The 15,241-nt window shown below is 71.7% G+C and overlaps 1 protein-coding gene across 1 annotated transcript in view; it reads left to right on the top strand.

Moving 5' to 3' along the window:
- CROCC2 (ciliary rootlet coiled-coil, rootletin family member 2) overlaps positions 1 to 15,241 on the top strand; it is a 39,016-nt gene extending 23,775 nt beyond the window's left edge. The window contains exons 19-29 of the mRNA XM_045845795.1: positions 575 to 777; positions 2,810 to 2,891; positions 4,228 to 4,371; positions 7,181 to 7,398; positions 7,879 to 8,038; positions 8,556 to 8,723; positions 9,940 to 10,220; positions 10,366 to 10,528; positions 11,219 to 11,339; positions 11,824 to 11,915; positions 14,945 to 15,241. Of these exons, the coding sequence (XP_045701751.1) occupies positions 575 to 777; positions 2,810 to 2,891; positions 4,228 to 4,371; positions 7,181 to 7,398; positions 7,879 to 8,038; positions 8,556 to 8,723; positions 9,940 to 10,220; positions 10,366 to 10,528; positions 11,219 to 11,339; positions 11,824 to 11,915; positions 14,945 to 14,959 (1,647 nt within the window). The 3' untranslated portion in view covers positions 14,960 to 15,241. The remainder of the gene's footprint in view (positions 1 to 574; positions 778 to 2,809; positions 2,892 to 4,227; positions 4,372 to 7,180; positions 7,399 to 7,878; positions 8,039 to 8,555; positions 8,724 to 9,939; positions 10,221 to 10,365; positions 10,529 to 11,218; positions 11,340 to 11,823; positions 11,916 to 14,944) is intronic.

The raw sequence follows: 15,241 nt of genomic DNA, 5'->3' as shown, positions 1-15,241 counted from the left end.
AGCCTTCCCCGTCCCGGAGACCGCAGACCCTCGGGCGAGGGGTCCCGGGAGACCAGCCAGCGGGGGGAGGTGCTGGGCCACACTGAGGCGGGGCCTGGAGGGTCCAGGGGGCCAGTAGGGTCGTGGGGCTGTGCCAGGGTGGCCAGCCCCCTCCCCCGCAGGAGGGGCAGCCTGGGCACTGGCTGGCCTGGCCGCCCTTGGAGGGCATCGCTGAGGGAGCCTCGTCACCGTCCGAGCCGTCCCCGGCCACAGGCCTCGCCGGACACGTCCTCGCATCTCGGGCATGACAGTGGCGCTGGGCCCGCCGGGAAGCTCAGGGAGGCCTGCGAGCGCCCTGTCAGCCAGCCTGGGTCCGACAGGGCAGCGGAGGCGGGGGCCCGGCAGCCGGCCCGCAGCCCTTGCCTCAGCGACCCCGTGAGAGACCAGGGCACGCGCTGGCCGCACGGGACAGTCCCTGGGGACCGTCCTGCCCCGGCGCCCCCTGAGCCCGGTCTCGGGCAGGACCACAGGCCCCCGCTGGTCTCGCGGCCCTGTCCCGGGTGGTCCTCACGGCCTGTCCCTCGCCTTGGCCCAGGAAGCCCTGCGTCTGTCTCTGACAGAGGAGAGGGAGGGAGCGGCTCGCAGGCTGGAGCAGGAGCAGCAGCTGGGGGCAAGGACAGCGGCCGAGAAGGAGGCTCTGGGGGAGCAGCTTCGGGGCCTGGAGCAGGAGTGGGACGAGGCCCTCCTGCAGCTGCAGCAGGAGGTGCAGCAGGTGACGGGGGATGGCGGGGCAGCGGGGCGGCCTCCCGCCCACCGCCCCTGCCTTCCTGCCCCGGAAAGAGGGCTGGGGGCAGCCTTCCCAGGTCACCACGGCCGGAGTGCGGCTGGTCTTCCACAGCAGTCCTGGAGGGAGACGTGCACCCACCCCCCACCGTCCACGCACCTACCCACTCACCCACCATCAGTCCACCTACACATCCACCCACCCTTTCACCCACCTATCCATCCATCCACCATCCATCCACCTAACCACCCACCCGCCCACCCCTCCGCACGACTATGCGCCCGCTCATCTCCCTGCCCACGGACCGCACCACTCATGTGCTCGCATCCGTTCCTCCGTGTAAACAGCCTCCCCTCTGCCCCCGCCCTCAGCTGCCCGTTCACACGCACGACTCGTCCAGTCTAACCGTCAGCCCCCGCCTGCCCACCCGTCCATCCCTGCCTGCTGGGACGCGGACACTGGGACTTGGTCGTCCTCTGGGCCCAGGCCCCTGCAGTTCACGGTGACCCCGGGGGGCACTCACGAGCAGACCCACCCGCGTGTGCCGTAGTGCCCTGTGACGGCACTCGGAGGTCGGCACGGGTCACGCGGCACGGGGAGGGGGGACAGCAGCAGGAGGGCCCGCGGCGCGTGGCCAGACCCCCTGTTTCTCGTCCGGTGCTCCCAGCCCCCGGAGCTGTGAGCCCCTCGTGTCGGCCCCTCCACGGGAGAGAAAAGGCAGGTTCACGCATGGTGCCGGCCTTGCCGTGGGCGGCACAGCACCCACGGGCACTGGGGTCGGCACCCTCAGTCACCCCACTCCGCTTCCTGAGCAGGAGGAAGAAGAGGGCCTGTGGCATTGGGGGGTGGGGGGGGCGCGGACAGGAAGTCGCTGGGCCGGGGGACGGCATTTGGGGGAGGCCAGGGCGGCGCAAAGGTCTGTGCGGAGCCCCTCGGTGCGCCAGCCCCCCAGAGTGGCTCACAGGGCCCAGAAGGCGCTGCACTCACGACGTCGGCGTCCCCGTCAAGGACACCGTCGGGACCAGCCCAGCGGAGAGACTCATGGGGCGCACGCGGTCTCTGCCCCGGAATCGGGGCCCCGCACCCCTGGGCCATCGGTGCGCGCCGGGTTTTTACTGGGGTCCCCGCATGGCTGTGACTGACGGCACGCAGGCCCCACGCCCTCCCCGAGGCCAGGGCAGCTCCGGGCCCACGCGGCCCCACTGGGCCAGCGCACAGTGGGCGGGCCGCGGCCACTGCTCCACGGACTGTGGACTGTGTCGCCCGGAGCCGCCTCAGGACCCGGGGCCCCGGGGCGACGAGGACACCGCTCACCCGGGCAGGCCCCAGGGTGCAGAGCCTCCTCCCAGGACAGAGCCACAGACCAACTCTTTATCACGAAGCATGAGGGCCGACCTGCGCTGGGCCCCTCCGCCCCTGTGAGCTCAGGGTGGGCCCGCCCTGCCACAGCCGCGCCGAGTCCCCGGGTGCTGGATCGGGGTGGCTCTGCTGGCCTCCCGTCGGGGGGCATCCGGGTGGTTCCCAGGGTGCTGCCGGGACGAACGGCATTGGGAGCCGTCGCCGGTGACCCTGAGGCTGCTTCCCCGGGGCCAGGGGTGCCCGGGAGCAGCACCTGTGGCCTTGACAGTCACCGCCCACTTCCTCCCACCTTCTGCAGCCCTCTGGTGGCGGGGGGGGGGGGGGGGGCGGGGGGCTCTCACCGGCACCCCTCGCCCTCAGTGACACAGCGTTTTCAGAGGTTCAGATCCCTTAGTGCGCCCACCTGTGCTCCGTGGGGAGCAGAGCTGAAGGGGGCGGGAGGCTCCCGGGAGGAGGCCCATGAAGCCCCTGGGGTGCTGGGGCGGGGGGGGATAGCCGACAGGTGCGTGATGGGGGTGGGGCAGGGCCCCCCCCCAGCGCCGGGAGCTGCCTGGCTGCAGGCTCAAAGGCTGGGCCGTGCTGGATGGGGTCCCCCAAGCCCCTCGGGCAGTGGCTGTGGCTGGGGTGCCGCCCCTCCAGAGGGGGGGACGGGGAACACGCGTGTCCCACCAGGCCCCGTCTCAGAAGGGAGCGGCTCCGCAGGGCGGCACGGGGGCGGGGGCGGGGGCGGGGGTGGCAGGAGGCTGGCGGCCGGCAGGAGCAGGCGGAGGTGCCCGCTGGCCCCGTCAGCCAATACTGGGCACTGGCCCGGCCAGACCCTAAGGTCCCGGGGTGCATCTCCTCCACCCCGGCCCCCGGCCTCAGCTTCTCCGGGGTGTCTCCAGGCCTCCTGCTTGTGGGGGGGGAGACACTGTCCTTCTCGGCAGGAAGGAAAGGCCAGCCCCTGCCCCCACAGCACTGGGGACCCCACCAGGACGGGGAGGGCCCCGGCCCCCCGCCCTCAGCCTGTCTGAGTGTGATGGCCGGGGCCTCGCTCACCCACAGGGCCCCCTCAAGAGAGAGACTGAGCCCAGGGAGGCAGCATCCGCCTGAGGCAGGCCCTCCCCGCCGGGACAGCCCCCCGCGGAGACCCCCGTGGGGCCTGGGGGGAGCCCCTGAGAGGCAGCCGCCTGCCCTGGACCAGGGGACAGAGGCCGCTGCAGGCCGCCATCGTGGGTCGCCGGGCCCCGACCCTCTTCAGGAGCCTGTGTCTGGGGTGGGCAGGGCAGGGAGTGGTAACTAGGACCATGGGGCCCCATGTCCCCGCCCCATTGCTGGCCGCTGGCCTCAGCCCCTTTCAGAAGTGGGCCGTGCGGCCTCGCGGTGCTGGGGGGTCCACTGCTCTGCTGGGGGCCACGGCCACCCCTGCAGCCGCACCCACGCAGCCTCGAGGGCCAGCCTCTCTCCTCGGCTGCTGCCCTGGTCCCTGCAGACCCCCTGCAGGGCTGCTCTCTCCTTATTAACCCCGAGGCCCCTGTTCACCTGGCCCCTGGCATGTCCCCGCCCCCAAGGGCACAGCCAGCTGCCCCCTGGCGCTGAGTGAGTGACTGCGGGGGGGGGGGGTGAAGGAGAGCGTTGGCAGGCAGAGGCAGGGGGCCGCAGGATGGGGGGCTCCTCTTGAGCTCCACAAGCCCAAGAGGGAAAAGATCCAGCCCCACGCTCCTGGGTGCAAACACCAGCCCCTGCCCGGCTGCAAGAGCCCAAGTCCAGCATTTCTGGAGGGCAGGACCTCCGCCCGTTTGCCAGACAACCACTCCTGCCCCGAGCCACTCGGCCCAGCGGGCCCAGTGACAAGGGTTCAGGCAGGAGAGGAGTCCGTGCTGGAGGTCCCTGCCCTGGCCTGGCTGCCCGGGACCCCAGAGGGGAGGCTCGGGGTCAGTCCCTCCCCACAGGGCTCCCCGCTGGGGCCTCCGCCCCCTCCCCGCACCACTGCCCCCTCCAGCCCTGGCATCGGTGGCCCGGGCGGTGGCCAGGATGAGACCCAGGCCCTGGCCTGGCACCCACCGGCCTGGAGCCACGCTGTGGGCAGCCCCTTGATGCCTCGGCGGCTTGCTGCCCCCCCCCAGGCCACGGTGAGCTCCACGGCCGCGGAGCTGAGGGCCCTGCAGGCGCAGTTCGAGGAGGCCACCTCGGCCCATCAGGGGGAGACCGCAGCCCTGCTCGGGAGCCTCCGGGAGATGGCAGCAGAGCGGAGCATGGCGGGCAGAGAGGTGAGGGTGCCCGGAGCGGGGGAGAGGCAGGTGTCACCTGGGGGCCTGGGGCCACGGGGCAGGGGAAGTGCGGGGCAGCCCTGCATGGGCCTGACACGGGCCCCCGGAGCCCCAGGGTGGTGCCCTGGGTGGGGACAGCCTTGGGCAGGGTGACAGGAGCGGCCCCAGCTAGGCCAGATGGAGCTCGGCAGGCGGGCAGCGCGGGGAGGTGTCCCCGAGGCAGGTCCGAAGGGACTGGGGGCGGCTGGTGGCGGGAGGGAGCGGGGAGGACGGGGGGGCATGGAATCTGGGCTGGGGGGGTGAGCGGCGCCCAGGTGGGGCCTGCAGGGACCGGCAGCCCTCGCACCCGGGCAGCGGGCCAAGGCTGGCAGGCGGCACTGACCCGCTCACTCAGCACACGCCCGGCGGCCGCGGAGGAGGGAGGAGGGGGGCGCGCCCCCCCCGGCACCGGGGGGCAGGCGGGGCGGCCGGAGGAAGAGAGCGTGATTTAACATGACAGCCTGTTTACTTTGGCCCCCAAAGAGAAAGGTCTCCTTTCAACAGATTTCAAAGTCAGGCCGGTCAGCGACCACACGGGGAAGCAGAACGAGACTTTAAAACTTGGGGCCGCCGGCGGGGGGGGAGCTGGGAGGCTCACAAGTTCAGGTTCTCGGAGCGGGGCCCCCAGAAGGGGAGTGGGGGGCAGAGAGCCGGGGGCGAGGGGGCAAGAGGAGCGCAGAAGCGCCCTCGCTGGCGCCAGGCTGCCCAGAGTCGCCATGGGAACCGCAACATTCTCACAGCCCGGAGCTGGAGGCACATCCAGGCCTCTGGCTGCGTCCACATGTGTGTGCGTGAGTGCACGCCACGCACCCACAGCACGGCTCACCCCCCCCACACACACACCCATGCACACGCATTCCTGCTGACATGGAGACCTACATGCCCCCATGCACACACATTGCACAGAAGTGGCCACATGCATGCACTCCTGTGTGGTCAGAACACACATGCAAATGCATGCGGACCCCATGAAGTTCACACGTGTGTACATCAGGCAGCACGTGTACCTCCACACATGCTGGCACATGTGTGCAGCATTGCATATGTTCACACATACACGCGTGCAGATGCATGGCCACATGTGCCCCGTGCTGCACAAACACACATGCACACCAAGCACACATATGTGCTCTTGTGTGCGTGCACATGAACATGCCACACGCAGGCCAGGACCCCTCAACACCCCTCCCCTCCTCTGCACAGAGCTCTCAGCCACCCCCCTGCAGCAGATTTCAAAAGAGGCTGTTTATACAATTTCTAGTAAAGAAATAATTATTATAATCACATTAAGCGATTTGGCTGTAAAATTCCTGTAAAAGGGATGGTTGTTCTCGGCCGAGGGCGGCGGGTGGGGGTGAGGGGGAGGGGCCGCGTTTGTTGTGCTTGTTTTCATCCCCCCCCGCTCCTGGGAACTGAAAACAGCTCCTTTTGTGCGGACCGGCCCTTCCCTGGCCTTGACCTTCTGGGTGGGTTTCTGCTGAGCTCAGCGGAAAATGCTCCGCACGGCTTGTGGCTCCCACATGCGGGGGGCGGGCGGGGGGCGGAGGGGGCTGCTCTGGCCCTTCCCAAAAACAGAACAACAACAACAGCGGCTGCCCGGGAGCCAGGCCGGCCGGGGCCTGGACAACGTCCCGCGGCAGCCGCCGGCAGAGTGGGGCTCGCTCCTGGCCGACCGGCGCCTGGACAGGGCCCCGAGGGCCTGTGGCTTCCCCATGCCGTGTGCCCCCGCCAGCCTCCTCAGCCTCCTCCTCGGGGCCAGGAGAGTTGGGGCACAGCCTCCTCCAGAGTGTCCTTGTTAGGGCCACGGCCGGTCTGGGAGGCGGGAGGCCAGGGGCCCTGGCGGGCGCCCACCCCCAGCCCGGGCACTGGAGGCCCGGCCGCTCTCTGCCCATGCTCTCCCCTGAGCCTCCCTCCCCGTGGGGGCTGAGCCCAGAGTGAGTGGGACCCCCGACCCCACCCACACGTCGGTGTCAGCAGTCTCTGCCGGGGAGCCCCAGTGTCCAGGGCCCTGGTTTCAGGGGCTGTGTCCTGCGCTGGGCCCAGAGCCGGTCTGGGGGGAGGAGGGCTCACACCTGCAGCCTCTGGTCCCCCCTGGGTCAGCTCCCAGGGGTGTGGGCTGGGCCGGTTCGAGAGGCCCACCACACTCCTGCGCTCCGTGCCGAGCACATGTGACAGCGGAACCCCAGCCCGAGCTCCTGGACGGCCCGGCCCAGGTGGGCCCTGGTGGCAACAGAGGCCTCCAAGGACACCAGAGACCCGGCCTTCCTGCCAGCTCCCATCCCAGCGGGGGGCCAGGGCCCGCCACCATGCACGGGGCAGACAGGGCCCCAAGTGCTGTGCCATCACTGACGGGGGGGGGGGGCGGGGGGGAGCACACTCCAGGGCCCGGAGGGTGGGGGACCATCGGGCAGTGGTGGCGGGCCCTGGGTGGGGACAGTTTAGGCCTGTGGGTGAGGCCGAGTCTCACACAGGCCCTGCTGACCAGTGGCCGGCAGCGCCGGGGCCCAGGCAGGGAGCACAGGGCAGGACGGGGCCGGGAGAAGTCTGGTGTCCCCTGCCTGGGCCCGGCCCTGGCCCTGGTGCACCACTCGGCAGCCTCAGTGGCACAGGGAGGTGACCACAGGCTGGCAGAGCCGGGTTGTCCGCAGACCAGAGCCCGAGGCCGCAGGGGCCTGAGCCTGCCCGACCCGCAGTTCCCGACCCCCCTCCCCCCACCCCGCCCCGCCCCGGGGCCGGCACTGGTGCCTGCAGCTGCCCATCCCTCTCACAGGCCGAGCGGCTGCGGGCGCAGCTCGGGGAGGCCCGGGAGGAGCTGGCCACGCTGCACAGGGAGCTGCGGGGCAGCGAGGACAGCCGCGAGGGGCTGCGCCGGACGGCCGAGGAGGCCCGCCGGGCGCTGAGCGCCGAGGCCCTGGAGAAGGGCGCCCTGCAGCGGTCCGGCGCCGAGCTGCGGGCTGCGGTGCGCCGGGCGGAGCGGGAGAAGGCCAGGTAGGGCAACCCCCTCCCAGCAGGGCCTGCGCGCTCCTGCCACGCAGCTCCACCCCACCCCCAGGCCGCGGGAGGACACGCCCAGCAGACCCAGGGTGCCAGCTGCCCACCCATCCAGGGAGGCGGCACTGCTGGCCTCGGGAGGGGGGGCCGGGACACAGGAAGGCCCGGCCCGGCCCGGCCCTCAGGGAGCTCCCGTCCAGCAGGAAACAGAGGCCCCAGCGGGGGGGAGCAGGGGACGCCCCTGAGGGCTGGAGTGAGGGGAATGGTGGGGGAGGGGCTGGAGAGAGAGGGGAGCCAGGGCTGCTGGGCACTGGGACCCACTGGGTCCCAGAGGGGACAGGCAGCCCCAAGGAGGCTGGGCTTTGGGACACCGCAGGGCGCCTCTTGCTAGAATGGGGAGGAAGCCTGGCCTGTAACCGTGGGAGACGCCAGAGCCCCCAGGTGGTCCCCCACCCCAGCCGGTGACACCCTGCTCAGGTTTCAGCGGTCCAAGGAGGACAAGGAGCAAGAGGTGCTGGCCTTGGAGGCGGCCCGCGCGGCGGCCCAGAAGGAGGCCAGCGAGCTGCAGGCCCGCCTGCGGGCGGCGGAGCAGGCCGGGGCCGACGCCCGCCGGGAGCTCCAGGAGCTCTGCAGGCAGGTGAGCGACGCCCCGGGGCCCAGCTCCCCCGGCCCCGCCAGGCACCCCGGGTGGCTCAGACTCACGGGTTCCTGGGTGGGTCTGCCCCGGAGGGTGCAGAGGACAAGCCCCAAACTTCAGGCCCAAAGACCCTTCTGAGGCCCACGAACCCCGAGGGTCAGGAGTCCCGGCCGAGGACGCAGCACAGCTGGGCCCTGCCCCGCCCACGGTCCCCCACGGGGACGGCCCACAGCGGGCCTAGCTCACCCAGAGGTGCCCCCCCAACACAACCGGTGGTCAGCTGAGGCTCTCCGTTGGTTTCGGGCTCCACGGGGCCCCGACCCGGAGAGGACATGCCAGGTGTCCGCGGAGCCTGGCCGAGGGCCAGAGTCAAGGGCACAGCCGGGACCCAAGTGCAGACCTGGGCTGAGCCCGAGTGTGGGGGGCGGGCCACCGGGGGGCTTCCTCCCAGCACACGGGAGCAGAGGCAGGGGTGCAGGGGCCGCCCGGCCCCCACCTGTGGCCCCACCCCCTGCAGGTGAGGGCGCTGGAGGCCGAGAACCGGCAGAAGGGCCGGGAGGTGCGCCAGCTGCAGGACCGGTGTGCACAGGACGCTCGGCGGTGGCAGCGGAGCCGGCAGGAGGCCCTGGAGCGGCAGAGGCAGGCAGCCGAGGTGGAGGCTGCCCGGGAGGACGCCCAGGAGGAGGTAGAGGGCCCGGGGGCCCAGGCCTCGCTCTCACCACCCCCGTGTGCCCCCCACAGGGGCCAGGGCTTCAGCGAAGGGCAGAGTCTCCCCCAGGGGAAGAGAGCACTGAGTCCAGGGACAGGCAGGGGCCCCGGAGAGACCGATCCATGAGCTCTAGGACTCTGAGCTCGCTGCTACCCCCACGCCCCCACACGTGTCTGCACGCCCCCAGCCCGTGAGCCCCCCCAAGCCCCCACACACAGCCCCAGGCGGCTTGAAAGACCCTCTGTTCAGTCCCAGCCCCGCCCCCCAGGTTCTGCTTGCTGCCAGGCTGGGCTGCACGAGGCCGGTGGCCTTGGACGCACCCCCGCTCCCCTGCCCACAGCCTGAGCGGCCTCCCCAGGCCTCAGCCTGCGCAGGACGCCCCAGTTCAGACCCAACGCCACACCCAGAAACATGGGTTCACCTCCCCTGGCCCATGTGACCCCCTCGTGACCTCACAGCCCCCCACCTCCAGCCGTGAATGGGGTCCTTGTGCCGTGGCCACCCAGGGAGGGCGAGGACGAGGCCCACTGCCCTGCCCAGCGGCGCCAGGACTCCTGCCCGGGGGCCGACAGGCCGGGGCGCTCTGGGCCCGCAGCTGGGGCCTGGCTGCCCCCTCCCCCAGCCCGCGCACTTCTCCGGGGGTGGGGGCCCCCAGTCACTGCCCTGGCCACTCACCTCGTGTGAGTGGAGGGTGGGGGACACCGGCCCTGCCCGTGGCCTGCAGCGGTGGGTGGGCAGCCCGTTTGGAAGTGAAGGGACTGGTGGGGTCAGGGTGGCCCCTCATGCACCTGGTGCGGGGGGGTCCACATTCCGTGTGCCCATGCTGTCGCCCACCGGGAAGCCTGTGGAGGGGGTGGCAGGCACCCTGAGCGTCCCCAGCCCTGGTCTCAGGGCGATGCTGACCCAGCCCGTGCCACCCCAGGCCCCGAGCAGGCAGACAAGCGTGGGCTGTGGCCCTGTCTGGCCCGTTCCCGTGAGGCCGCCTGTGTGGCCGTGCTGCCCGCCAGGGTGCGCTCCGTGGTCCTGGGGAGCCCTTCCCCGCCGGGGCTCAGGCGTCCCCACTGCCAAACGTGGGCTGGGAGTGGGCCCCAGGCCCCCCTGTGCCAAGGGGGGGCTGAGGCGAGAGGCCTGGGGCGAGGCTTCGGGCCCCCCGTGTGCAGCCTCCCCCTAAGCCCCCACTGCCCGGCCGCAGGTGCTGCGGCTGCAGCGGAAGCTGGCAGAGGCGGAGGCCCGGGCGCAGCAGGCCAGCAGCGAGGCCGACGGCCTCCGGGCTCGCCTGGACGGGGCCGGCCGCCGGGCCCACAGCCTGGAGCGGGAGCTGGCCGAGGCCGGGCGCGCCAGGCAGGACGCCCAGGCCCGGCTGGACCGGCTGTGGGCCACGCTCCGCCGCGAGCTGGGCCTCCGAGCACAGAGCCCCGAGCGGCCTGGCTCCCCCCGCGAAGGTCAGCGTCCTCGGCAGCTTCGGGGGCTCCTGTCCTGGCCCCGCCCCCACCCGGGCCACCCTCCCCCTCCCCCTCCCTGGGCCTCGTGGGCTGCACAGCGAGGGCCTGGACATGGGGCCCCCAGGGCCCTGTGGTGGGGACGGGACACCCGCCTGTGTCGCCCCACGTCCCCTCAGCCCCCGCTGTCCTACAGGCTCCAGCCCCCCCGCCCGGCCCTGCTCACCAGCCCGATGGCCCCCGCCGGCCCCGGGGCGGCAGAGCCCGGAGGTGGACGTGGCCGCCGTGCGGCAGGCCCTGAGGGAGCTGGTGCGGCGGCGGCGCGACGCCCAGCGGGAGCGGGTAAGTGGGGCGGGAGGCCCTGCCCTGCCTGCCTGTCAGCCTGTCCGCCAGTCCGCCCGTCCTGCATCTGCGGAGACCCCAGAGGTGCCCCGACCACCCTTCGTGTGAAGAACACCCGAGCCCCTCAAAGCCCGACGGCCCCAGCGGCCTCCTTCCCGCCCAGCACCCTGGAGCCGGCCTCCCAGGGACGCCCTGGGCCCAGGGCTGGGCCTCCACCGCCCCTGCCTGCAGCTCCCAGAAGGGCTGGCCGGGCCACCTGCAGAGCGACCCCAGTGACCCCTCACGTGGGACCAGCAGCCGCTCACAAGTTCTCCCCATCCCACCGCCTCGGGGCTTCCCCGGAGCCACCCGCCCGCGGCCAGGTGGTGCCCGGACTTGGCCCACCTGCGGTCCTCCCCCCCAGATGCCAGCCCCAGGGAGCAGGGCCCAAACCTACTCTGTCCCAAGTCAGGCCAGGGATTGGCCTCTGAAAGTCACCTTGACCCCACAGGCTGGGGCCACCACCTGCCACTGCACGCCCTGTCCCCCACTGCATGTCCACACCCCAAACCTGGACACATGGGCCCCGCCCCACCCTTCCAGGGCCTCCCCCGAGTTTCCGAGGGCTGCCCACCAGGCCTCCGGAACCTCTCACGTGACCCCTCGGCCCCGCACGCACCCTGGTGGCCCGCTGACCTTGTCCTTCTCCAGGACACCTGGTGCTCCCAGGTGGCCAGCCTGGGCCGCCGGCTGCGGGAGGAGCAGAGGGAGCGGGCCCGAGCCCAGAGCCAGGTGGAGCGGCTGCACAGGGCGCTGGCCCGGGCAGAGGAAGGTGAGCACCCTTCCCCACCTTCTCGGGGAGACCAGCGCCCCACCGAGTTGGGGGGACACACGGCCCCAGAGACCGAGAGAGGCCCTCCCCACCCAGGGCCTTGGCGCTGGCTGCGCCCACTCTTGGGGCCTCCTTCCCACCCAGTCACGAGGCCCATCCCCCCTGGGTCTCTGCCCCGAGTCACGTCAGTGAGGCCCCCTGCCCCGCTGGCCACCCCACTGCATTTCTGTCCCCCCCTCCCCCCCCGTCCCCATCAGCAGGTCACACGGGGGCTGGGCCCAGGGCCTGACTCTCTGGAAGGGAAGGGGGCCAGAGGGAAGGATGGGGGCGGGGGGGGGCCTGGAGCGCAGAGGGCGGGAGGAGCCGGCCCCCACCCTCCTGGTGCCAGGCGCTCAGTTTCCTGGCAGGTGGGGTGGGAGGGGATGACCCCCCCCGTCCCCCGCCTCGACCTGGGAGCCAGGCGGCCACCCTGCTCACCCCACAGGCTGGCGCCAGGCAGAGGGGAAGACGGGCGGCACCCGGGCCACGGGGGCCCTGCCGGAGGAGGCGCTGAAGAAGCTGGAGGCAGGGCACCCGGTGAGTGAGCCATCCGAGGGCCAGGAGAGGAGGCGGCTCCAGGTGGGGGCCCCGCACGCACCCCAGGGCTGGGAGTGGAGGGGGCAGTCTCAGGTCCCTGTGGGCGGGTGGCCTCAGGAGGCACCGGGTCCCTCCCTGTCTTTGAAATGGCCCCAGTCCTAATTGTACAGACTGGGGAAACGGGGTTCTGGGCAGAGCGGCCTGGGCTGGTGGCCGAGCCAGTGACGTGCGGACCCCCGGTCTCCGTCGGTGGGGCCCTGTCTCCGCTGCCGAGGGGTCGCTTTGCTCCCGGTCCCTCACACACGGAAGGAGGCGGCACAGCACGAACTCGGCCGACGTCCCCAGTGGGGGCTCTATGCTGGAAAGGTGGTTTGGGGTCCGCACTTTCCGGGCGAGGGGTCAGGGCCCCCCCATCTCTGCCCAGCCCAGGCCCGGAAGGCTCTGGCTCCCATGGACCCCGGCGGCACGGAGGCCAGCGTGCTGGGGTCTGGGGCACTGGCCTTCGGGAGGCCGCTGGGGCCCGGGGCCGAGGCCGCACGCTGGGGCTCGGGGGCCGAGGCGGCAGCCGAGCAGAGCACCGAACGGGGGGGTAGGGGGGACCCGGGCCCTCGGCCCCGGGGACGCTGGAGCTGCCGGCCAGCCCTGCCCCTGGGCCCTGCGAGGGACCCGTGAAGCCAAAGGCCATTTCTGCTGGAGACCCTTGCGCCCGAAGCTTCTGGGGCGACAGGCCGGGGGGTGGGGGGGGGGCAGCAGGGCGGGTGAGGCGTGGACCGAGCCACGGGGGAGGTGGGGCGGGGCCGTGTTCCGTGTTCCACGTGTGCGCTCCACGCACGTTTGAAAACCAAGCTGAACCGCGCCTGTTCCCCCGGCCCTCGCAAACTCCGCTCTCAGACGCTGCGCACGGGGTCTGTCTCCCGACGGACCCACGCTCAGTGCGCCGGGCGGAGCGCTCCCGCGGCCACGGGTCCCGGTGACAACCGTCTTCTCTTTCCGAGGGTGCTCGGCCTGTGGGTTCCCAGGGCCTGCTCTTCGGAATCCAGAGGGTCTCTCTGCTCGAGCTTTTCCAGCTCCAGGGGCCCCCGTGCCCGGTCCCTGCTGTCGGGCCCGTGCCCCACGTCACCTGATGCGGCACGGCCCACCACCACCCTTTCAGACCCGCCCTCCACCTCCCGCCAGCCTGGCTGCGTTTCCGCTCCACCTCGGGTGTTTGCCTCTCCGGGGGGAGCTTGTCCCTCTCACAACCGTCGTGGAGATTTGTTTCGTCCCTCTGCTGTTAACACTCCCTCACGCCCTCCATGTGTTGTCCTCCATGTCCGTCGCTCGCCCTTCCCTTCCCTCCAGTGCCCACATCCTGCCCTCGCCCCTTTCCCTGGTCTGGGGGGCAGGGGAGCGCGGCAGCCAAGTCACGCTGGGCTCGGGGACTGCGGGTGGCCGCTGGGACCCCTTCCTGCGCCGCAGCCCCCCCAGCTGCCGGGTCTCTGCACCTGTGTCCTGGGGGCTCCCGGGCCGCACACCCGCCTGCCCCCTCTTTCTGCTCGGGGCCGGCCAGTCCACGCAGAGCCGGCCCCGAGCCCGAGCTTGGTGCGCTCCCACTCAGCCGCGGGGGCTGAGGGAGCCCCCAGCCCTGCAGGGTGGGGGGCCTGGGTGGGGGGCTTGTTCTCTCCTGGGTCTCACCCTCGGGGCTGGCAGGGCCGCGTCCCCCCTAGAGCTGGAAGAGATCCCTCGCAGTTCACTCAGGGAGTGGCAGGGTCCAGCTTCCTGTGGTCTTAGGACCAAAGTCCCATTTCCCAGCCATCCGCCAAGGACGGAGCAGCTTCCAGAAGTTTCTCCCAGTCCCTGCTGGGCCTCCTCACGGGCCCCCCGTCGGAGCCCTCAGCCCAGGCCTCGTGTGCCGTTGGCCCGCCCGGCTGCTCTCCCGTGGGCTGGTCGTCAGCCTTCGTCACGTCTGCAAGCCCCGTTTCCACGTAACGTGACACCACCCTTCACGGGGTGGCCTCACGGCCCGTGGTCACAGCCCCTCTGTGACCGCCGACCCCCAGGTCCGGTGGCGGGTGGAACACGCCAGCCGAACCCTCGTGTGCACAGGCGTCTCGGGGGAGGTGGGCTCGCCCTGTCTCTGCGAGGGGCCCGGCGGAGCTCAGAGTCCAGGCCGCTGGTTTGCCCACCGACCGAGGTCTCAGCCGACTCCGGTAACGGGCGGAGGCGGCAGGGTGCTTGCAGCGCGGGGGCACCCGTTTACTTCCGAAATTCGGCACGTCGCCTCAGCGCCGACGCGCACCTGCGCCCGGTCTCGGCCGCCCACCGGGAACACCTCCCTCCTGGCCACACTTCCCCGCCCTCCCCTTTGTCCTGGCGTTCACGGCGTTCACGGCGTTCACGGTAGCCCAGCTCGGCTCTCGGCCCGTCCTCCTCTCTGGCCTTGTGCTTCCGTCTCCACGGCGCGCCCGCGGCCCCTCCCCGCAGGACGTCAGCCAGCCTCTCCCGACACTGGCCCCGCTCTCTCTCTCGGTCCCCGACCCTCAGCCCCGACGCCTCAGACGGGCTCGGTCTCTCCGACCACAGTCGATCGCCACGGACGCTGTGTGTCTCTCCTCTGCACGTCTTCAAAGAAGGGGGGACCCCCCGGGACCCCGTGTGACCCTGTGTGGCTGCTGCAGGCGAAAGGCAGAGAGAAGTTCCAGCGGGGGCCGTGGGCGCCGTGGGGGCCAGCTGCTCCGGTCCCGGAATGGGGGGGAGGGGGCCGCCTGACCCTTGTCCCTCAGGGGCCTCCCCTCCACATCCGGCAGCCCCTCCAGCCTGGCCCTCAGGCCAGGGTCCCCGGGCACTGGGGGTTCCCACTCGGGGTCTGCGCGCATGGGCGCTGTGGGCGCCTCTGGGTGCTGTTCAGATCTCCTGCACCCATGCTCATGTTTCTGCTTGACTGAGAATTTAGTCAACCTTTTAGTGATGTGTGTGTACTAGAATCTATCAGTATTATGTCAGATCTTTCTGCAGTTCTGGCAATTACCATTTTTTATTTTTATTTTTAGGCCTCTTCGTTCTGACCGCTCTCTCCTCGCAGAAGCTCTGCTGTCCGGCTCCGAGGGGAGTTGCCCGAGTTTTGGGACCTGCTGGCCACTGCACGGGCGTGGGGGGCGGGCGGGGCCTCGCCCGCGTCTCCGGCAGCCCCGGGCCCTTTGCACGCACCGCACACCCGGGCGGGCGGGCGGACGTGTGTGTGGCCGACGCTGCAGGGCCCTCCCCTCGCCCTGAGCCCGAGCGAGGTCCGCGCGCGGCCGGTCCTCGGACTGGGCTTCTCCCCGCTGCGCCTACGCCAACGTGTTTGT

The sequence above is a fragment of the Phyllostomus hastatus genome, unplaced genomic scaffold (assembly GCF_019186645.2).
Source record: "Phyllostomus hastatus isolate PE091 unplaced genomic scaffold, TTU_PhHast_1.1 phas_contig_477, whole genome shotgun sequence".
In the NCBI taxonomy this organism is placed as follows: Eukaryota; Metazoa; Chordata; class Mammalia; order Chiroptera; family Phyllostomidae; genus Phyllostomus; species Phyllostomus hastatus.
This window is presented reverse-complemented; position numbering and strand designations above follow the sequence as displayed.